Source organism: Mirounga leonina, unplaced genomic scaffold (assembly GCF_011800145.1).
Source record: "Mirounga leonina isolate KUSES-001 unplaced genomic scaffold, KU_Mleo_1.0 Mir_204, whole genome shotgun sequence".
Lineage (NCBI taxonomy): Eukaryota > Metazoa > Chordata > Mammalia > Carnivora > Phocidae > Mirounga > Mirounga leonina.
In genome coordinates, this window is record NW_023270513.1 from 4084381 (window position 1) to 4108259 (window position 23879).

General features: G+C 37.0%; 1 protein-coding gene across 10 annotated transcripts in view; it reads right to left on the bottom strand.

The window, feature by feature from the left end:
* The window catches only part of PHKA1 (phosphorylase kinase regulatory subunit alpha 1), a 142764-nt gene that overhangs the window by 38170 nt on the left and 80715 nt on the right, over positions 1-23879 (bottom strand). For all 10 annotated transcript variants that reach the window (XM_035028760.1, XM_035028761.1, XM_035028763.1 and 7 more), the window contains 2 exons: positions 10752-10861; positions 9608-9752 (listed from right to left, as the gene is read on the bottom strand). In XM_035028760.1, the coding sequence (XP_034884651.1) occupies positions 9608-9752; positions 10752-10861 (255 nt within the window). The remainder of the gene's footprint in view (positions 1-9607; positions 9753-10751; positions 10862-23879) is intronic.

The window sequence follows — 23879 nt, forward strand, 5'->3', positions numbered from 1 at the left end:
TACAACACCTGGTGCTCATCATGACAAGTGCCTCCTTAATTCCCATCACCTATTTAACCCACCCCCCACCTCCCCTCTGGTAACTGTCAGTGTGTTCTCTACAGTTAAGAGTTTATTTCTTGGATTGCTTCTCTCTCTCTTTTTTCCCCCTATGCTCTTTTTTTTGGTTTGTTTTGTTTCTTAAATTCCACGTATGAAAGAAAAATAATATGGTATTTCTCTTTCTCTGACTTATTTCACATAGCATTATATTCTCTAGCCCCAACTATGTCCTTGCAAATGCCAAGATTTCATTCTTTTTGATGACTGAGTAATATTCCTCTATCTATCTATCTATCTATCTATCTATCTATCTATCTATCTATCTAATCTACTACAACTTCTTTATCCATTTATCAGCTGATGGATACTTGGGCTCTTTCCATAATTTGGCTATTGTTGATAATGTTCTTTGGCCTCTATCTGGATTGCAACTTTTATCATTATTTTAACTACAGTGGCTCTGGTCTCCTGTCATCATTTTTAGTTTTTTAAAAATCTGATTATTTTTGCACATTTTCTCTTCCATATGAAATTTAGATTCAGCTTGTTCATAAAAATTTGAGTTTTTATTTTGATTTGGAATTGCACTGAATTGATAGATTAATGAGAATTGACATCCTCTCAGTATTAACTATTTCCATCTAGCAACATGGTATGTGTCTCTAGTAATTATAATCTCCTTTTATGCTCTTCATTAGTTTTATAATTTCTCATATGATTCTATGCATGTTTCTTATTAAGCTTATTCTTATATGATTTACTTTTCTAGAACATTTGTTAATTTTATCTGGATTTACAAAATTAAATTTGGTATTCTCTTATAATTTTTATTATTTTTTATCACTATTTTTCTATTTATTTGAAGCACAGTTGAAAAAATTGGTACACTTTGGAAATTTAGTGGCACAAGGTATACTAGCATAGCTTGAGGGACGTTATACAGTTAAAAAAAAAGCGGGGGGGGGGTACTAAGGGCATAGTCCAAGGTGGCAGAGGAGTAGGAGATCTTAGTTTTGTCTGGTCCCAGGAATTCAGCTAGATAACTATCAAATCATTCTGAACACCTGTGAACTCAATTGGAGCTCTAAGAAAATAATAGCTGCAACTCTACAAATAGAAAAGCACTTTCTATTTGAATAGAATTCAAATTCAAATTCAAATTCAAATAGAATTCACTTTCTGTGAGAATGACAAGACGGACAAACTCACCTCAAAAAAAGCGAACAAGAGGCAGTACTGACTGCCAGGGGCCTAATCAGTATGGATACAAGTAAGATGTCAGAACTAGAGTTCAGAATAATGATTATAAAGATACTAGCTGGGCTTGAAAAAAGCACAGAAGACACTAGAGAATCCCTTTCTGGAGAAATAAAAGAACTAAAATCTAACCAAGTTGAAATAAAAAAGGCTATTAATGAGATGCAATAAAAAATGGAGGCTCTAACTGCTAGGATAAATGAGACAGAGAGAGAATTAGTGATGTAGAAGACAAAATGATGGAGAATAAAGAAACTGAGAAAAAGAGATAAAGAACTACTGGATCATAAGGGGAGAATTTAAGAGATAAGTGATACCATAAAGCGAAACAATATTAGAATAATTGGGATCTCAGAAGAAGAGGAAAGAGAGAGGAGCAGAAGGTACAATGGAGCAAATTATAGCTGAGAACTTCCCTAATCTGGGGAAGGAAACAGGCATTGAAGTCCAGGAGGCACAGAAAACCCACCTCAAAATCAATAAAAATAAGTCAACACCCTGACATATAATAGTGAAACTTGCAAATCTCAGAGACAAAGAGAAAATCCTGAAAGCAGCTTGGGACAAGAGGCATGTAACCTACAATGATAGAAACATTAGATTGGCAGCAGACCTATCCAGAGACCTGGCAGGGCAGAAAGGATTGGCATGATATATTCAGGGTGCTAAATGAGAAAAATATGCAGCCAAGAATACTTTATCCAGCTAGGATGTCATTCAAAATAGAAGGAGATATAAAAAGCTTCCAGGAAAACAGAAACTATAAGAATTTGTGATCACTAAACCAGCCCTGCAAGAAATATTAAAAGGGATACTTTAAACGAAGAGAGAGCCCAAAAGTAACATAGACCAGAAAGGAACAGAGACAATATACAGAAACAGTGGCCTTACAGGTAATACAATGGTACTAAATTCATATCTTTCAATAGTTACTCTGAATGTAAATGGCCTAAATGTCCCAATCAAAAGACACAGCATATCAGATTGGATAAAAAAAATAAGACCCATCGATATGCTGTCTGCAAGAGACTCATTTTAGACCCAAAGACACCTCCAGATTTAAAGTGAGGGGGTGGAAATCCATTTACCATGCTAATGGACATCAAAAGAAAGCTGGGGTAGCAATCAACAAAAAGAAATAAAAAGCATTTGAATGGGCAAAGAAGTCAAAATTATTCTTTGCAGATGACATGATACTCTATGTGGAAAACCCAAAAGACTCCACCCCAAAATTGCTAGAACTCATATGGGAATTCAGCAAAGTGGAAAGATAAAATCAATGCACAGAAATCAGTTGCATTTCTATACACTAGCAATGAGACAGAAGAAAGAGAAATTAAGGAGTTGATCCCATTTATAATTGCACCAAAAACCATAACATACCTAGGAATAAACCTAACCAAAGAGGCAAAGGATCTGTACTCAGAAAACTATAGAACACTCATGAAAGAAATTGAGGAAGACACAAAGAAATGGAAAAATATTCCATGCTCATGGATTGGAAGAACAAATATTGTGAAAATGTCTATGCTGGGGCGCCTGGGTGGCTCAGTCGTTAAGTGTCTGCTTTTGGCTCAGGTCATGATCTCAGGGTCCTGGGATCGAGCCCCGCATTGGGCTCCCTGCTTGGCGGGAAGGCTGCTTCTCTCTCTCCCACTCCCCCTGCTTGTTTTCCTGCTCTCACTATCTCTCTCTCTGTCAAATAAATAAATAAAATCTTTAAAAAAAATAAAAAAAATAAAATGTCTATGTTACCTAGAGCAATCTATACATTGAATGCAATCCCTATCAAAATACGTTTTTCACAGAGCTGGAACAAACAATCCTAAAATTGGTTATAGAACCAGAAAAGTCCCGAATAGCCAAAGGAATGTTGAAAAAGAAATCCAAAGCTTGTGGCATCACAATCCCAGACTTTAAGCTCTATTATAAAGCTGTAAACATCAAGACAGTATGGTACTGGCATGAAAACAGACACATAGATCAATGGAACAGAACAGAGAACCCAGAAATGGACCCTTAACTCTATGGTCAACTAATCTTCGACAAAGCAGAAGAGAATATCCAATGGAAAAAAAGAGAGTCTCTTCAACAAATGGTGTTGGGAAAATTGGACAGCCACATGCAGAAGAATGAAACTGGACCATTTCCTTACACCATACACAAAAATAGACTCAAAATGGATGAAAGACTTAAATGTGAGACAGGAATCCATCAAAATCCTAGAGGAGAACACAGACAGCAACCTCTGTGGTCTCGGCTGCAGCAACTTCTTGCTAGACACATATCCAAAAGCAAGGGAAACAAAGATAAAAATGAACTATTGGGACTTCATCAAGATAAAAACCTTTTGCACAGTAAAGGAAAACAGTCAACAAAACCAAAAGACAACTGAATGAGAGAAGATTACAGATAAAGGGCTAGTACCCAAAATCTATAAAATCTATAAAAACTTATCAAACTCAACACCCAAAGAACAAATAATCCAATCAAGAAATGGGCAGAAGACATGAACAGACACTTCTCCAAAGAAGACATCTAAATGGCCAACAGACACATGAAAAAACACTCAACATCATCCGGCACCAGGGAAATACAAATCAAAACCACAATGAGATACCACCTCACACCAGTCAGAATGGCTAAAATTAACAAGTCAGGAAATGACAGATGTTGACAAGGATGTGGAAAAAGGGGAACCCTCTTACACTGTTGGTGGGAATGCAAGCTGGTACAGCCATTCTGGAAAACAGTATGGAGGTTCCTCAAAAAGTTGAAAATAGAGCTACCCTATGACCCAGCAATTGTACTACTGGGTATTTACCCAAAGATACAAATGTAGTGATCCGAAGGGGCACCTGTACCCCAATGTTTATAGCAGCAATGTCCACAATAGTCAAACTGTAGAAAGAACGCGGATTTCCATTGACAGATGAATGGATAAAGATGTGACATATATGTATAATGGAATATTACTCAAGCCAACAGAAAGGATGAATACTTACCATTTACATCAATGTGGATGGAACTGGAGGGTATTATGCTGAGCAAAATAAGTCAAGCAGAGAAAGACAATTATCATATGATCTCATTCATTTGTGGAATTTAAGAAACAAAACAGACGATCATAGGAGAAGAGAGGAAAAAATAAAACAAGATGAAATCAGAGAGGGAGACAAACCATAAGAGACGCTTAACTATAGGAAACAAACTGAGGGTTGCTGGGGGGGTGGGGGGTGGGGGGAGAGGGAAGTGGGTAATGGACATTAAGGAGGGCACATGATGTAATGAGCACTGGTTATTATATAAGACTGATGAATTACTGACCTCTACCTCTGAAACTAATAAGACATTATATGTTAATTAATTGAATTTAAATAAACAATAAAAAAGGAAATAAGGAAAAAAATTCCCATTTCAAACACTGCATTATGTAATTGTGCCCGCCCAACTAGACCATTTACAAATATTAGGTCAATAAACTGCTAACATACATGAAAAGGCAGCTTTATTACTAAAATATAAGAATTTGAAAGACTGGTATCTAAAAAAGAAAAGACAAAAAACCAAACTGGAATGAAAACCTAGATACCACATCTAAAATCAGGGCTTTTTGTTTGGGCCTTCATACTCTTCTCTCCCTCTGATGCATCCTTCTGGATTTCTAGGCCTCATTCCTCGAGGACCCTGTCCACCCACAGGTCTCACACCTCTCTGCCCCAAATGCTCAGTACATATGTTGCTTCCCATCATGGCACTACTCATGGTTGCTGGTGGAACGCCAGGATTAGCTTCATAACCTATGCCACACCACCATCTAGAGGTAGAAATTTCTGGCCTCCTGAATCACAGGGCTCTCCCATGTTCTTTGCTCCTCTACCACCCATTCCCATGTCTCTTTCTCTTGGATCCCTGTAGCCCATCTGGCTATAACTTTCCTCTCCTTGGTGTCTCATTTGTTCTTCCATCTCATATTGACCAGTCTTCATCTCTTTTCCCTTCTACGTCAGTCTTTCTCTTGCTTTAATTGCATTTCTTTACATTTCTACATTTCTTGATTGTGAAGTTCTTCCACACATCTTAATTCCTCCTGGTATTCTATAGTTATATATTCAAGTTCACTCTATCATCTCTAGTCTGCTATTGAGCTTATTTAGTGAGTTTTTCACTTTAGTTATTGTAGTTTTCAGTTCTAAACCTTTCATTTGGTTCTTTATATCTTCATTTTCTTTGCTGAGGATTTTTATTTCTTTGCTGAGACTTCCTACTTTCAAGTTTCAAGAGCAGTGCAGTCATAATTTCTCATTAAGTTTTTTTTTATGATGACTACCTTAAAATCGTTGTCACAATTCCAACATCTTTGTTATCTTGGTATTGGTGTTTGCTGATCAATTTTTCTCATTGAAGTTATGATTTTCTTGGACATTGGTATAAGTGATTTCTATTGTATTCTGGAAATATAGGGTATCATCTTATGAGACTTTGGATCTTACTGAATCCTCTGATTCAGCACGTCTCTTCTGATACTGTGCAGCAGGGAAGGGAACACTGCCTTGTTACTAATAGTGGGTATGGAAGGAGGTTCCTCTATTGTTGGGCAAGGACGAAAGTCTAAGCTCCCCACTAGCACTTCTCAGACACTACCCCTAAGGAAGAAGAGGGGTGCTTCTTCACAGCTATGTGAAGGTAGAAGTCTAGGGTCCCCTTTGGGGACTCAGCCTTTGGTTATAGGAGTGGGAGTGGGGCTGCAGTTTTTTTCTGTGGTTTTGGCCAGAGTTGGACAGTTACTGTCTGAAAGTTTTCTGTCTGGCTAGGTTGTCCATCTCCTGTTACTTTGGCTAGAAAAGAAAGGTTTTTCTTGGGCCTTTTTAAAGCTACACATTTGGATTTCTGGGATAAAAACTTCTCCAGCATCCAGTCCAGAATATATGAGACAGAATACTCACTGCTGTGTCATTTCTCAGGTGCAAAGTCCCTAGCCAGTCTCCCTTCTTTTTTCAGACTTTCAGAGTTTTCTTATGTTTTTTTTTTATAGATAACGTCCAGGGTTTTTAACTGTACTTAGCAGGAGGAATAGTGAGAAGTGAGTCTACTCCATTTTGTCTGGAAACTGGAACTCCCTTTTTTTTTTCCAAAGTATTTATGGATATGAAAATTTCCAAAGATGACTCCGGCCAAATCTCTTAAGTTTTGATAAGTAGTAGTATCATTTTTTTAAATTTTAGAACACTAATTTCAAATTTGATGTCTTCTTTAATCTAAGTATCATTTGTAAAAAAAAAATTAATTCCTTCATGGTCAGGTTTTTTATTATTCTTGTGTTAATTAGTTTTATGTCTTAAGTCTGGCAATATCATCTACATAATTTCTACTGTTTAAAAAATAAACATTCTTTGTGTATTCTTTTTGGATATAGTTTTATATATACCCATAAATACAAAAATCAGGCTTGTTAACCCTCTATATCTTTATTTTTTATAATTGATCTATGACATTGTGATAGAAGTATGTTATGGTTTCCCACTATGACTGTACAATGGTTTTATCATATTGTCTTTAAGTTTTCCTAAATATCTGCTTTATACATTTCACTGATGCTGTGTAGATAAAAGTTTAAAACTGTTATATCATCTTGTTATACTGCAACTCCCTTTTTGAGTATAGTTGACACACAATGTTACGTTAGTGTCATGTGTACAACTCAGTGATTTGGCAAGTTTATACATTATGCTGTATTCACCCCAAGTGTCCTTACTATCTGTTTCATTACATTGCTATTGCAATATTATCGACTGTACCCCTTATTCTGTGTCTTTGATTCCCATGACTTATTCATTCCATAACTGGAAACCTATATCTCCCTTTCCCCTTCACCCATTTTGTCCAATCCCCCAGCCCCCTCCCCTCTGGCAACCATCAGTTTGTTATCAGTATTTATAGATTTGATTCTGCTTTTTTCTGTGTAGCTCTTATCAATATAAAATATCCTTCCTGTCCCTTTTACTGACATGTGCCTTGAATTATATTTACTATTTTTAATATTAGTGTTGCCACCATTGCTTCCTTTTTGTTAGCATTTACATGATTTATCTTACACATTCCTTTACTTTCTGTTTTTCCCCGTATAATCTTATCTTAGGGATAGCTTTTGTAAGTAGCATCTAGCTGGATTTTGGTCTTATATGTATTCTGGATATCTTTATCTTTAATATGATAATTTAACTAATTCACATTTTAATGTGATCGCTAGCATATTCATTCTCATTTCACCAGCACAAAACTGTCACTAACAAAAACACACAGCTGTTGGTAACGTAGGATTTGGGGACCGACAGACCTGGTTAGAGGCCCGACTCTGTCACAAGCTTTGTGACTCTATAAAATGGGGCTATTAATATTACCTACCTGAATAGAGTTGTAGAGATTTCAAAATAATGCATTGAAAGCACTTAGCTCAGTGCCTAGCACAGAGAAAATGTTCAATAAATATTGCAGTTATTACTGCTATTGTTACTGCTGCTTTTGTTGTGTGACCAAATACCAAGTATCAAAACTTTGTGATTTAAATCTAGATCTTTAGTTTTATTTTTTTCCCCAAGCCATGGCTGTGTATCTCACCTATTAGATATTTCAATTTTGAAATCTCTTTGTCACCACAAATTCAACATGTCCCTTTACAATTGGCATCTTCCTATAGAATTTCTCTGCTTCTATCAAAGGCAGCATTATTTACCTAGTCTCTAAATCTTCACATCACTTTGATTCATATCCCATATCTAGTTAGCCAACATTTGACTTGCAGGTGTTGTCTAAACTGACTCCTGTATTCTTCTTTCCCACTCTATTGTTATTACCACCAATCCAATGTATCTTCTCATCATCTCAAACCTGGATTATTTTCTTTGATATCAAATTCTCCTCACTACAGTGTATACTGTCATCAAATCAATATTCTGTAAACACTACTTTCATCATGTCGCTCCTTGCTCAAAAACTTTTGATACTTTCAGACTTCTGAGAAAATCTGGTTAAATATCTTTGCTTATTTTCAATGCCTTCATAATGTGACCCCACCTTATCTAACTTTGTGGATAATTATACTCCAACATGCAAAGCCACTCTATGCAGGTTGGCCTCTCCATTGTACACTCACAAGTCAAGCTCGACCCTGTCTCTAGTCTCATTCATGGTATTTTTCCCTTAACTAAAGTGCCTTTCCTTTTTCCCTCTACCCATCCCAAAAAGCCTTGATAAGTCCCACCTCAGTCAAGAAATTTTCTTTAACAACTTGATCGCCTTCACCTTAAAATACTAATCTAATGGTTTGGTACTTCTTTATATAACTGTCTTCAATTGTTTTCTATTATTTTTGTGTATCAGCTTTGCCTCTCCAATTGGACTCTATACTTTCTGAAGACAATTCTGGGAACATAGTGTTTATTAATGAGGTATTTGTTAATTGGCTTAAATAAAGAAGAAAGGCAAAAAGAAGAAAGACTATCCTACTTTCTCAGTTCCTCTGTTTTTGAAGCACTTTAGAGATGTGACCAATATCCCTAACAGTCTGACTGGACATTGAATGATTTATGAGAAAGGATTCTTCTCTAATGAAAAGGAATTCTATGTACTCTGGCAGTACAAACAGGCTTTTAGAAGCAATTGCAAAGACACAGAAAGAAAGCAGTGCTTCAGTATTGGCTCTAGTCCTCCAGGAACTGAAAGAAAAATAAGTCCTTTCACCCAGTTTCAAATAAGCAATGTCAGGAAGCCCAGTCAATAAGGGAAAGATAAACTGAAAGCCTATTCACTTCTCCCTGTTAAATCTTACTGCTTCGGTTAGGCAAGCCTTGGAAGGATAAGTCTGGGAACTCATCTATAAAATCTTGATGCTCCACTGGAGTAAGACAGATGCAGAATGTATTATTATTATCTTTAAAATGAATTGCATTAATAAAGTTTCTGCAAATTGACCTAAAAGCCAATTAGTCCCCAAGTAGCCCCCAAGTTATTCTATTACATTTTTTGAATTATAGCTCTCAAACCATCTGAAATATTCTTCTGCATTGGTTCATTTGTTACATATTAATTCTAAAACATAAGCTCCATGAGGGTAGAAACCTCAGCTGCCTTATTCACCTCATGTAACCCAAGTGCTTTGATAAGTGCCTGGCACAAAATAGGGGCTAATATATAACTATTGAAAGACTAAATGATAATGAGTAGTTCTCCGGTGACTCTAAGCATTTGAAGGACTAACTACATGATTTATTCCAAAAATACATTTGTTTCTTGCCTCATACAACCTTACCAAGCATGGTATGTGAGATGGGGAAGGTGATGGTGGGTTGGCCTGTCATCCTCCAGCGGCTACAGAGGTAGGAGAGGTCTGTTCTAAGCATTTCTACTATCATCTTGTTGTCCAGAGCCAGGTAGAACTGTTGCTGGTCTATAAACTGAGAAAAAGAAGAAAAATAACAGCTCAGAATAATTTGCTCTTACAACTGTCCAGTAATATTTTCAAGTACTCACATATTCACAGGGCTATATAACAAGTCACAGAGGCAACAATATCCCCAACTTTAGTGCCTCATTCTTTCCAAAGAATCTGATAGTCCATTAGTACATATAATAGTTTTTGACATTTTGATAGTGTACTATAGTTTACAAAGTGTTTTCAAGGACAGAATTTTATTTAATTATATAACAAATGAGTGAAGGCTTATCTTTTAGTAGATGAAAATAAGGCCAAGAGACATTAAGCAGATTAACAAAGTCATATGGCTAGCAAATGGCAAGGTCAGAAATAGAATCTATGGTCCATTACTCTTTTGTCTATACCTCAGCTGCACAATTTCAGATATAAGATGACAAATGGGGAGCGTCAGCTTTCTTTCCAGAAAATAGTTTCTCCTCCTATGCACACATACAATTTGGCTTATTATTGTGATGTGGCTAATAAATATCAGGCTAATAATGTGCATAATCATGGCTAAAACAGTACTGACATTTTTGTTTAGAAGAGGATATCAATGATTTCCAGGCATATAAAAAGGGCCCCTGCCCAAAACAAAGAGAACACATAATTCGGTAGCTAAATAAAAAAGACTATATTTTGTTAATAAAGGACAAATATAGTCTTATTTTTAACATTTAAAAGGAGTACTTTTTAAAGTACTCCAACATTTATAAAATCCCTAGTCACTGTTTCTGCAACACCCAGGACTACTCTTGGTAGCCACAATCACTTGGCATTGTTCTGTGCTACAACTTCCATTCAGTCCTACTCAACAAATATTTATTAAGCAACTTAATATGTGCAAGGCCTAATACTTGTTACATATTAATTCTAAAATACTCTAATACTTGTTCTAACTCCAGTAATGTTTTATTTCTATAATGTTTCTGTTTTACTTCCATTCATCTCAATGCATGCTAAAGCTCATTCCACCCACCTGTGGAGTGAAGGTGAAGATAGTTTTCCGAATGTCATAGAGTTTTGAAGTTCCAAGGACTCCCATATGCCTGTAGGGTCGTCCACTGAGTTTCATTCTACTGTTGCATCCTGAGATAGAATTGAGAAATGCTCAAGATCTTTCTAGGGCACAAATCCAATCAGGGAACAGTTTTTTTTCTTTGTATTAGGTTTACATTTCCTGATTGAACAAAGTTCTGTGTCTCAAAGTTAGTATCTATGTCATGTACAAGGCCATACGAAGCACTGTAGGGCTCTCCAAGAGAAAGAGTATGCAATTATCTCTGTTCTTAAAGGGCTTTATGCTCTTACAAAGAAGTCACATAATCTATATATGAGAGAAAAGAATGCACATGAAAATTAATAGTTCTATGAATGATAGAATTCTATTACTGATATTTATATGCTGAATTTCCTTAAATCCCACGAAAACGGCAAAAGCTATATTGACTATCAAATATTAATGTAAACTATGCTTCAATAAAGCTGAACAAAAGCTCATCAGCTTAAAGATGGCATACTAAACCAAAAAACTGAAATGAATTTATCTTGATCTCCTTCAATTGCATAGTGCTGACACATTTTAATTCAATGAACAGCACATCTTATCCAAATAAGTCAAAATATTTTAATATTATTGTGTCTGATGGGAAATTTTGTGAAACCTTACACATAGTGTAAAATTCACTTGGCAGAGGAACATTTTTGAAAACTTAAGGGAACACTTGAACTATCAGACAGCTACAAAAGGCATAATTTTAATGAAAATTTATACAGAATCTGTTCATGTGTCTAAATATTATGTGTGTATGTATGTATGTACACACACACACCTTATTTCCCTGAATATAAGATGTCTTGTTTTTTTATAGGTTAGCATTCTGAAATTAGAATCTATCTGATAATTGATGTTTATGTTACATGTAGTTGAATTTCTTTTTGTCTTTCAAAAGGCAATTATTACATCAATACCTCTTATAACGAGGAAATAGTTCATTTATTCACACATTTTTTCCCCTTTTATAACATAGGATATATTGTATAACATAGGATAGCACTATACACAAAGAGCTTGTTCTCAAACTTTTTCCCCAAAATATATATTGAATATCATTTCATGTTAGTACTGACAGAACTGTACCGCTTTTTTTTTTGGAACACATTTTTCTTGGGGATTTTATTTTTGCCCCTGTTTTATCCTAAGTATGAAACTTATCAAAGATGCACATTGTTAGTGTTGCTTCACTTTTAGGGACAGAACCAGAGAGCTGTCAATGCCTTGGTCATATTCCAGGGTCCACTCTGGAAAGCACACATTTTACCTTAGATTGATATCACAACCAGGTTTACACACTGCTCCTTCCATTTTGTTTCTTTTTTTATTGTAGTAAAATATATATAACATAAAATTTACCATTTTAACAATTTTTATATTATTTTTTTAAAATAAATCATTTATTTATTTGAGAGAGAGAGAGAGAGAGAGAGAGCAAGAGCAGGGGGAGGGGCAAAGGGAGAAGCAGACTCCCCACTGAGCAGGGAGCCTGACATGGGGCTCGATTCCAGGACCCTGGGATCATGACCTGAGCCGAAGGCAGATGCTTTAACCAACTGAGCCACCCAGGCGCCCCATTTTAACCATTTTTAATCAGTGGCATTAAGTACATTCACAGTGTAATACAACTATCATCACCACCCATCTCCAGAACTTTTCCATCTTCCCAAACTGAAACTGTACCCATTAAACAATAACTCCCCATGTTCCCTTCTTGCCAGCCCCTGGCAATCACCATTCTTTCTGTATCTATAAATTTGCCTTCTCTTGGTACCTCATATATGTGGAATCATACAATATTTGTCCTTTTGTGACTGGTTTATTCCACTTAGAACAATGTCTTCAAGGTTCACCCATTTTGTACTATGTGTCAGAATTTTATTCTTTTTCAAGACTGAAAAATTTTCCACTGTATGTACACACCATGTTGTGTTTATCTTTTCACCCATCACTGGACACTAGAGTATTTTTGGGGGGTAATTTCTTATAGTATAATATACATGAAGTATATAAATGTTAAATGTAAAATTTAATGAATATTTACATAGTAAGCACACAACCCAAACCAATATATGGAATCGGAGAGGGAGGCAAACCATGAGAGACTCTGGACTCCAGAAACCAAACCGAGGGTTACAGAAGGGAGGGGTTGGGGAGATGGGGTAACCGGGTGATGTATATTAAAGAGGGCACTATTAATTAACATTAAAGTGGTGATGAGCACTGGGTGTTATATGCAACTGATGAAGCACTGAACACTACATCAAAAACTAATGATGTTCTGGGGCGCCTGGATGGCTCAGTTGGTTAAGCGACTGCCTTCGGCTCAGGTCATGATCCTGGAGTCCCGGGATTGGGTCCCGCATCGGGCTCCCTGCTCAGCGGGGAGTCTGCTTCTCCCTCTGACCCTCCCCCCTCTCATGTGCTCTCTCTCTCTCAAATAAATAAAATCTTTTAAAAAAAAAAGAACAAAAAACTAATGATGTTCTATATGCTGGCTAATTGAACATAATAAAAAAGATATGGAACATTATCAGCACTGCAGAAGCCTCCCTTGTGCCCCTTTCCAGTTATTAACATCCCCCAGCTCCCAAAGTTAATCACCATTCAAACATCAATCACCATAAATAAGTAGGTCCATTTCTAAGCTTTATATTAATAAAATCATAAAATATGTACCTTTTTGCATCTGGTTTCTTTCACTCAACATTATGTCTATTAGATTCAACCATATTGGTGTATGTAGAATTGGTTCACTTGTTTTCATTGCTGTATAGTATTCCAGTGTGTGAATGTATAATTATTTGTCCCATTCACTTGTTGATGGACATTTGAGATCCCCCCCCCCCATTTTTTGGTATTATAAATAAAGCTTCTATGAACATTCTTGTTGTTCTGGAGGTCCCAAAGATTACCTCCAGGTTTGGTGATTCACTAGGATTCACAGAACTCAGTATACAGCTGTATTAATGGCTAAGGTTTACTAAGCAAAATGATACAAAGCAAAAACAGCAAAGAAAAAAGGTGCATGGTGCAAAGTCCAGAGGGAACCAGGCACAAACTTCTAAGATTCTTCTCCTAGTGCAGTCACATAGCACATGCATAATTCCTCCAGCATCAAAATGTGACAACATGTGTGAAATGCTATCTACCAAGGATGTTCTTAGAGACTCAATGTTTTTATTAGAGGCTGGTCACATGGGCACCTTCTGCCTAGCACATACCCAAACTCCAGACTCTCAAAAGGAAAACAGGTATTTAGCATAAGGCATACTCTTTGTACAGTTTAGACACAGAGTAAACCACTCTTATCCTTAAGAGGATGGTGGAATCCTCTCCAAATCCAGGTCTTCAGATGTCATCCAAGGGACAAACTTGCAAGCAGTTTTTAGTCTCGAGGCTAACACTATAGATTAAGCTTACTTTGCTGCATTGGGGCCTACTGACAAAGACACCTTGGCCAAGAGCCAATGGGGTGGACTGTGCAGAAAAAGAGTTCACATGACAAGCCTGAGAATGCTATTCTTAGAAAAAAATCCAGGCACAGCACAAGCCTGGCCAGTAAATTGAACCTGACCTGAATGCCTTCCAAGGCTGAGGCAGTGCCAGGACAGTCAGGGCTCACAGACAAGTACAATTCCAGAGGGCACACACAGTACTCTTGGACAAAAAGAGTTTACAAATGTTAGGCATCACATACATTAATCAGGCAGTTTAGGTTAACACGACCTCCAATAGGGCCTCCCACCGCAGGCCTCCTATCCTAAGGTTTCCACTCCAGTCCACACAGTTCAGTTCATTCTTTGATTCCAATGGGAGTGTCTCTTGAAAGCAGCTGTCTCATTTAGCAACCAGAGTTTTACAATTTTCTCCTCTCATTCAGAACTTTTGTCTGGAAGAACTGTATGCAAGATGTTTAAGAGCATTTTCATAGGCAAACATTTTTATACAGTTTAACCAGAAAGACATATCATGTCAAGGAACTGGTCAAGATGGAATCCTGAATTTTCAAATATTTTGAAAATGAGTTTTCATACCACTCTTCCCTTTTGTCCTGATCATTTATCCAGTGAGCAGCTTAGAAAAGTTATCACTCTCTTTCTGGGGATAGCTGCATTTACTAAGCAAATTGCATTACTAAGGTTTGTGTATCAGGAGACAGGTGAGAGGAGTGAAGTTATCAATCCATTTTTGTAAACCGGAACTAACCTGGAAAGCCAAACACAACCACCAACAGCAGTGGCACAGTCCCAAGAAGGGGTCAAGAGCAATCTGTCAGGAGTGGGGAAGGGGTCACATTTCTTGTGACGTGCCTTCCCCCAATTTATAGTTTTTGCAGAAATCACAAGAATGCAATCAATTTGTGTATCAGCCATAAAGAGCCAAGCAGCAGATCAATTTCAGATGGTCCAGTCAGAGAACAAGCCTTTTCCTGTGGGCATCAGCAACTGTCCTAAATGGCCCAGCCAGAACGCAGGATGGTTTCATAAATTTAGAGCCCTACAGGAGGGGTGACCCAAATCTGCAATGACTTGAGTCTGAATTCATTTAAAGTTCATTTTATTCCTTTAGAGTTCATTTAGCTTGTGCCTGCTTTCAGTTCAGCACATCTGGTGCCAAGGTGGGAACAATCTATAGCAGACCATCCCAGTTTCAGCTGAGAGTCAGGTCCAGGCAATTAGGATCTGCGAATGCCAAATTAGGATGTCAAAAAAGTTAGCAGGCTTTCTTAGGCAGCAGCAAAGCTGGGATGCTACAGGGCCAGTCGGCCATGGTCTAAGTCCAAGTCTAAGTGATAAGCAAGACTTCCCTAAACTCTTTATTTTGTCTTACAGTCCAAACTGACCACTCAAAATTATGCACATCAGGATGAAAAATTATCAGTCTCTAAGAGTTAGCCATTTGGTTTTGTAAAAGCTTATTAGCAACTAAAACCTGCTTTTTAAACTCAAAAAAATTATTTTCATCTGGAGATCGTCTTTTCATGTCTTCCTTTTTCTAGAAGCTCCAATAGGTAAAAATGATAGTATAAAATCATTAGTTATGAAAAAAATCATTAGTTATGGAGACTAGTTCTGTTTCCATTACTCAAAGAATTTGAATTTCTATCTGCTCACTGGCAACAAAGAACAAGGTGGCTGTGTTCCACTAACACTCTTTCTTTTTTGTGTCTTTCCCTGATCAGAATGATGCCTCTAGCTTTACGAGATTACAAAAATACAACATTTTACATCATTTTTTGTCGTATCTCCAGATGCAATAGCCACAAAATAACAAAGCCATTTAGGGCACATGTGGTGATGAGCACTGGGTGTTATACACAACTAATGAATCGCTGAACACTACATCAAAAACTAATGATGTACTATATGTTGGCTAACTGAACATAATAATAACAATAAAATAAAATAAAATAAATTAAAAAGTTCTCCCTTTTCCCCCTTATTAAAAGTTTGCTCAAACCTCTCACAGAAAATTCAGCATTTACCCATGTAACATTATAGTTGCAGAGAGCTCCCAGCTGTAATAAGGGGGTGGGGGTGGGAGGTTGTTGTAGCAGTGGCCAGAGTATTTTGCCTTTTTTTTTTTTTAAAAGATTTTATTTATTTATTTGAGAGTGAGAAGGAGAGAGCATGAGAGGGGGAGGGTCAGAGGGAGAAGCAGGCTCCCCACCGAGCAGGGAGCCCGATGCGGGACTCGATCCCGGGACTCCAGGATCATGACCTGAGCTGAAGGCAGTGGCTTAACCAACTGAGCCACCCAGGCGCCCCTGCCTTTTGATTTATAAAACTGCTCCAGCCCTGGGAAGTGATTTAACCTTTCTTCCTCCCACTTGGACAAAAGGTGCATGAATTTCTTAACATTTTGGCCCATCCATGGATCACCTTTGGGAGTAAAGTTTGGGCCCTTTCCTGGAGGAGAAAAGAAAAACCGAAGGTGTCATCTAGGATGCACTTCCCCTCCCCCTCACTTCAGCCATCACGGCCAAAAGTAGCCAGAGGATCCACTGAGCCAACTCTCCTGGAGTTGGATCAATCATTTTCAAATTTCATTGGTGACTTTTACCTCTCACAACAGAAAGCAGCTCATCTGCTGTTTTGTATCATGGATAAATCCATAGCCACCCAGGTACCACAGGTTTGTCGTCCTCTACCTTCCCTTTTTCAAACAATGCTTTTGCCATATTTAAGTGAGTTAGGGTCACTCTAGAAAATCCCACCACTGTCACCACTGTGTTGGGTGTCCTGAAGACCACCTCAGGTTTGGTGATGTGCTAAGAAGGACTCATGGGACTCTAGTCATACTTGTGGCTAAGACTAATTACAGCAAAAGCATACAAAGCAAAATCAGCAAAGGAAAAAGGTGCATGGTGGGAAGTCTAGAGGAAAACAGACACAAGTTTCTAAGAGTCCTCTCCCAGTGGAGTCATGCAGAACATGCTTACTTTCTCCAGCATCAAATTGTGACAACACGTGTGAAATGCTGCTTACCATCTCACTAGAGAATTGGTACTCAATATTTTAATTAAGGGGCTGATCATATAGGCACCCTCTGCCTGACAGGTACCCAAACTCGAGACTCTCAGAAGGAGAGCAGGTGTTCAGCACAAGCTATATTATTTGCACAATTAAGATATAATAAACTAGGGGCACCTGGGTGGCTCAGTCGGTTAAGCATCCGACTCTTGATTTGGGCTTAGGTCATGATCTTGGGGTCATGGGATCGAGCCCCACGTTGGGCTCTGTGCTCAGCATGGAGTCTGCTTGAGATTCTCTCTCCTTCTCCCTCTGTCCCTCCCACTCGTGCTCTCTCTTTCAAAATAAATAAATAAATCTTAAAAAGAAAGACTTACTAAACTATACTTATCATTAGAAAGATGGTGGATCAATCAGATACCACCTCACACCAGTCAGAATGGCTAAAATTAACAAGTCAGGAAACTACAGATGTTGGCGAGGATGCGGAGAAAGGGGAACCCTCCTACACTATTGGTAGGAATGCAAGCTGATGCAGCCACTCTGGAAAACAGTGTGGAGATTCCTCAAAAAGTTGAAAATAGAGCTACCCCACGGCCCCGCAATTGCACTACTGGGTATTTATCCCAAAGATACAAATGTAGTGATCTGAAGCAGCACGTGCACCCCAATGTTTACAGCAGCAATGTCCACAATAGACAAATGATGGAAAGAGCCTAGATGTCCATCAACAGATGAGTGGATAAAGAAGATGTGGTATATATATATATATATATATGGTTATGGCCAAAATGTTAACCATATATATATATGGAATATATATATGGAGTATTATGCAGCCATCAAAAAATGAAATCTTGCCATTTGCAATGATGTGGATGGAAGTGGAGGGCATTATGCTAAGCGAAATAAGTCAATCAGAGAAAGACAAGTATCATATGATCTCACTGATATGAGGAATTTGAGAAACAAGACAGAGGATCATAGGGGAAGGGAGGGAAAAATGAAACAAGATGAAACCAGAGAGAGAGACAAACCATAAGAGACCCTTAATCTCAAGAAACAAAGGGAGGGTTGCTGGAGTGGAGGGGGGTGGGAGGGATAAGGTGGCTGAGTGATGGACACTGGGGAGGGTATGTACTAGGGTGAGCACCTGTGAACTGTGTAAGACTGATGAATCACAGACCTGTACCCCTGAAACAAATAATACATTATGTTAAAAAAATAATAATAAAAAAGAAAGATGGTGGAAACCTTCCCCAAATCCAAGTCTTCAGATGCCAGCCAAGGGCCAACCTTGCAAGCAGGTCTTTCTAACAATGGTGTGTGTGTGTGTGTGTGTGTGTGTGTGTGTATACACATTTCTGTTGAGTATATACCCAGTAGTAGAAATGATAGGTAACAGGGTATGAGTATGTCCAGGTTTAGCAGATACTGCCTAATAGTTTTCCAGAGTGGTTGTACCAATTTGCATTCCCATCAGCAGTGTATACAAGCTCCATTTGTTCCACATCTTTGCTAATGGTATGATCAGTTGTTAATTTTAACCACTCTAAGAGGTATGTAGGGGTATTTTCACTGTGGCTTTAACTTGTACTTTCCTGATGAAATAATGAAGTTAAGCTCCTCTTCATATGTTTAGTGGTCATCTACTTTTGTGAAATAACTTCATTTTTATATTGGGTTGTCTTCCCTTATTGATTTATAGGAGTCCTTTACAAATTCTGTATTTGATTTTTTTGTCAGCTATGTGAATTGCAAATATGTTCTATTCTGTGGCTTGTCTTTTTATTCTTGGTAGTTTCTTTTGATGACTAGAAGTTCTTAATTTTGTCAGTATCTTTCTTTAAGTTTAGTGCCTTCCATGTCCTGATTTAAAAACCCTTGCCTATCCCCAAGGTTGCCAAAAGGTTTTCCTACTCTATCTCCCATTAACTTTACTATTTTACCTTTCATATTTGGGCATACAATCCATATGGTGTGAGGAAGGGTCAAGGTCCTTTAGTTTTTTTCACAGATGATATACAATGGATTCAGTGTCACTTATTGAAAAGGTCATCTATTCCCTACTGCACTGATATGGCAGCATGCCATAAATCATGTGGGTCTATTTCTGAACTCTATTCTGGCATAGTTCCACTAACCTAATTGTCTATTCTTGTGCCATATAAATTGTAGCACTATAATAAATCTTGAAAATAGGGTGTAGAAGTCCTGAAACTTGATTTTTGTTCTTTAAGATTTTATTGGTTCTTTTTAGCCCTTTGCATTTCCCTATACATTTGAACATCATCTCTTATCTTACATCCATGCACATCCATGCATGCACACACACAGTTTGCTGGGAATTTAAATAGAATTATTGCAACTATAGAAAACTGACATCTTTAAAAGTTTGATTTTTCTAATCCAGGTGCTGGCAAACATTTTCTATAAAGGGACAGAGAGTAAATATTTTAGGCTTTGCAGCCCATGTCCCAGTACTATTGCACATTTTGTTTTTACATATTTTTGGTTTTAGTTTTTACATATTTTGTTTTGTTTTGATGTTTGTAGATAATATTGTCAATGATATAATTAAAAATTATTTTCTAATTCAATGTTGCTAATATATAGAAATACAATTAATTTTTTGTGAATTGATCTTGCATCTAGCAAACTTATTAATTCACTTATAAATTCTAATAGCTTATCTGTATATTACTTTGGGTTTTCTACTTATATAATCATGTGATCTGTAAGTAATGACAGCTTTCCTTCTTTTCCAATCCTAATAACTTTTATTTCTTTTTCATGCCTTGCTCCACTGGCTATAAGCACCAGTACAATGCCAAAAGGAAGTGGTGGTGGTGGGCATTTCAGACATCTTATTCCTAATCCGAGGGGGTAGGGTGAGGAAACTTTTAATATTTTACCACTAAGTATGATGTTAGGTTTTAAGAATATATCCTTTATTAATAATATTTGAGGAAGTTTCCTTTGACTCCTATAATATGTTTATATGAATGGCTATTAAAATTTACCAATTTTTTGCATCTATTGAAATGCTCAGATTTTTTCTCCATTATTCTCTTTATGTTGGAATATATTGATTGATTTATAAATGTTAAACCACCTATGCATACGTTTAGTTGAAAATGATCTCTAAATCCCAATCTTCTCGTTTCTCCTTTAATCCACGGTTATTTATAAGTACAATGCTTAATCACTGGGGATTTCCTATCTATCTTTTAAAAACTTATTTCTGGCTTAATTCTAATGTGGTCAGAGACCACATTGATTTCAGTCACCCTATATGAATTCAATCCTTTGAAATTTGTTGAAACTTGCATTGTGGCATGGCATATGGTCTGTTTTGATAAATATTCAATTTGCTCTTGAATATGTATTGTGCAGTTGTTGGGTATAGTGTTCAATATTTACAAATTAGGTCAAGTCTGTTAATTTCATTGATGTTTTTGTCTACTTCTATCAGTTACTGACAAGAATGTGTTAAAATTTCTCACTATGATTTAGATTTATCTATTTTACTTTTAGTTTTGCTCTTTTTGGTGCTATGTATATTTTGAGGCTATGCTATTACATAAATAAAAATTAAAGATTGGGATAGCCTGTTACATTGACACTTTACTACCATAAAATGTTTTTCATTGTTTCTACTAATATTTCTTGCCTTTAGTATACTTTGACATTAGCATAGTTACATCAGCTTTAATTTATTTACTATTTGCATGGAATATTGTTTTACATCCTTTTATTTTCAACCTGTGTCCTTATACTTCAGGTAAGACTTGTTTATGTAGCATAAAGTTGGGTTTTACCTTATAATCCAATTTGACAAATCTATCTTTTAACTGAAACATTTAGTCCATCTACATTTAACATAATTACTGGATGTTTGGGTTTAAATCTTACATTTTTTCATTATTTGCATTTTTTAAAAGTTTTATTTTAATTCCAGTTAGCTAACATAGTTATATTAGTTTCAGGTGTACAATATACTAACTTGACAATTCCATAAATAACCCGGTGGGCTCATCCTGACAGGAACACTCCTTAATTCCCATCATCTATTTAACCTAACCCCCCCACCTCCCCCCTAATAACCATCAGTTTGTTCTCTGTACTTAAGAGTCTGTTTCTCTCTCTCTTTTTTTGCGTTGCTCATTTGTTTCTTAAATTCCACCTGAGTGAAAACATATGGTATTTGTCTTTCTCTGACTGACTTATTTTGTGTGGCGTAGTACTCTAGTTCCAACCATGTCATTGCAAATGGCAAGATTTCATTCATTTTTATGACTGAGTAATATTCCATTGTATAAATATACCACATCTTTACCCGTTCATCAGTCGATGGACACTTGGGCTGTTTCCATACTTTGGCAATTGTAGATAATGCTGCTATAGACATTGGGGTACACGTATCCCTTTCAATTAGTATTTTTGTATTTTGGGGGTAAATACCTAGTAGTGTGATTGCTGGATTACAGGGTAGTTTTATGTTTAACATTTTGAGGAAACTCCATACTATTTTCCAGAGTGGCTGCACCAGTTTGCATTTCCACCAACAGTGCAAGAGGGTTCCCCTTTCTCCACATCCTCACCAACACCTGTTGTTCCCTGTGTTGTTAATTTTAGCCATTCTGACTGGGTGAGGTGATATCTCATTGTAGTTTTGGTTTGTATTTCCCTGATGCTGAGTGATTTGAGTATCTTTTTATAGGTCTGTTGGCCATCTGGATGTCTTCTTTGGAAAAATGTCTATTCAGGCCCTCTGCCCATTTTTAATTGGATTATTTGTTTTTTGGGTTGAGTTGTATAGGTTCTTTATATATTTTGGATACTAACTCTTTATCAGATATGTCATTTGCTGATGATGTCTTTTCCCATTCTGTAGGTTGCCTTTTAGTTTTGTTGATTGTTTCCTTTGCTGTGAAGAAGCCTTTTATTTTGATGTAGTTCCAATGTTTATTTTTGCTTTTGTTTCCCTTGCCTCAGGAGACATATCTAGGAAGAAGATGCTAAGGCTGATGTCAAAGTAGTTCCTGCGTGGGGCACCTGGCTGGCTCCTCAGTAGAGCATGTGACTCTTGATCTTGGGGTGATGAGTTCAAGCCCCACATTGGGCATGGAGCCTACTTAAAAAAGTGTGGAAAAAAAAAAGAAGTTACTGCCTGTGTTCTCTTCTAGGGTTTTTGTGGTTTCAGGTCTCACAATTAGGTCTTTAACTCATTTTGAATTTATTTTGTAAGGAAGTGGTCCAGTTTCATTCTTTTGCATGTTGCTGTCCAGTTTCCCCAAAAACATTTGTTGAAGAGACTGTGTCTTTCCCATTGGATATTCTTTCCTGCTTTGTTGAAGATTAATTGACCATATAGTTGTGGGTTCATTTCTGGGTTTCCTATTCTGCTCTACTGATCTATGTGTCTATTTTTTCTGCCAGTTGATACTGTTTTGATCACTACAGCTTTGTAATATAACTTCAAATCTGGAATTGTGATGTCTCCCACTTTGGTTTTCTTTTTCAAGATTGCTTTGGCTATTTGGGGTCTTTCTGGTTCCATACAAATTTTAGGATTGTTCTAGCTCTTTAAAAAATATTGTTGGTATTTTGATAGGAATGAAATGTGTAGATTGCTTTGGGAAGTATAAGCATTTTAACAATATTTGTTCTTCTAATCCATGATCATGGAATGTCTTTCCATTTGTTTGTGTCATCTGCAATTTCTTTCATCAGTGCTTTATAGTTTTCAAAGTAGAGGTCTTTTACCTCTTTTTTTTTTTTAGGTTTTCTTAGGTATCTTACTGTTTTTGGTGCAACTGTAAATGGGATTGATTCCTTAATTTCTCTTTCTGCTTCTTTACAATTGGTGTACAGAAATGCAACAGATTTCTGTACATTGATTTTATATCCTGTGACTTGACCGAATTCATTTATCAGTTTGTAGCAGTTTTTTTGGCGAATCTTTTGGGTTTTCTATATATAGTATCATGTCATCTACAAGTAGTGACAGTTTGACTTCTTCCTTGCTGATTTGGATGCCTTTATTTCTTTTGGTTGTCTGACTGGTGTGGCTAGAACTTCTAGTACTATGTTGAAGAAAATGGTAGGTGAACATCCTTGTTCCTGACCATAGAGGAAAAGTTCTCAGTGTTTCCCCATTTAGGATGATATCATCTATGGTTCTTCATATATGGCTTTTATTATGTTGAGGTATATTCCATCTAAATCTACTTTATTGAGGGTTTTTATCATGAATGGATGTTGTACTTGGTCAAATGCTTTTTCTGCATATATTGAAATGATCATATGGTTCTTATCCTTCCTTTTTTTTTTGAGAGGGAGAGAGGTTGGGGAGGGACAGAGGGAGAAGGAGAGAGAGAATCTTAAGAGGCTCCACACCCAGTATGAAGCCTGATGCAGGGCTCAACCTCACAACCCTGAAATCATGATCTGAGCTGAAATCAAGAGTCAGACGCTTAACTGACTGAGTCACCCAGGTGCCCCAGCCTTTCTTTTTTAAAAGTGATATATCGCATTGATTTATTTGCAAATACTGAAGCAGCCTTGCAACCCA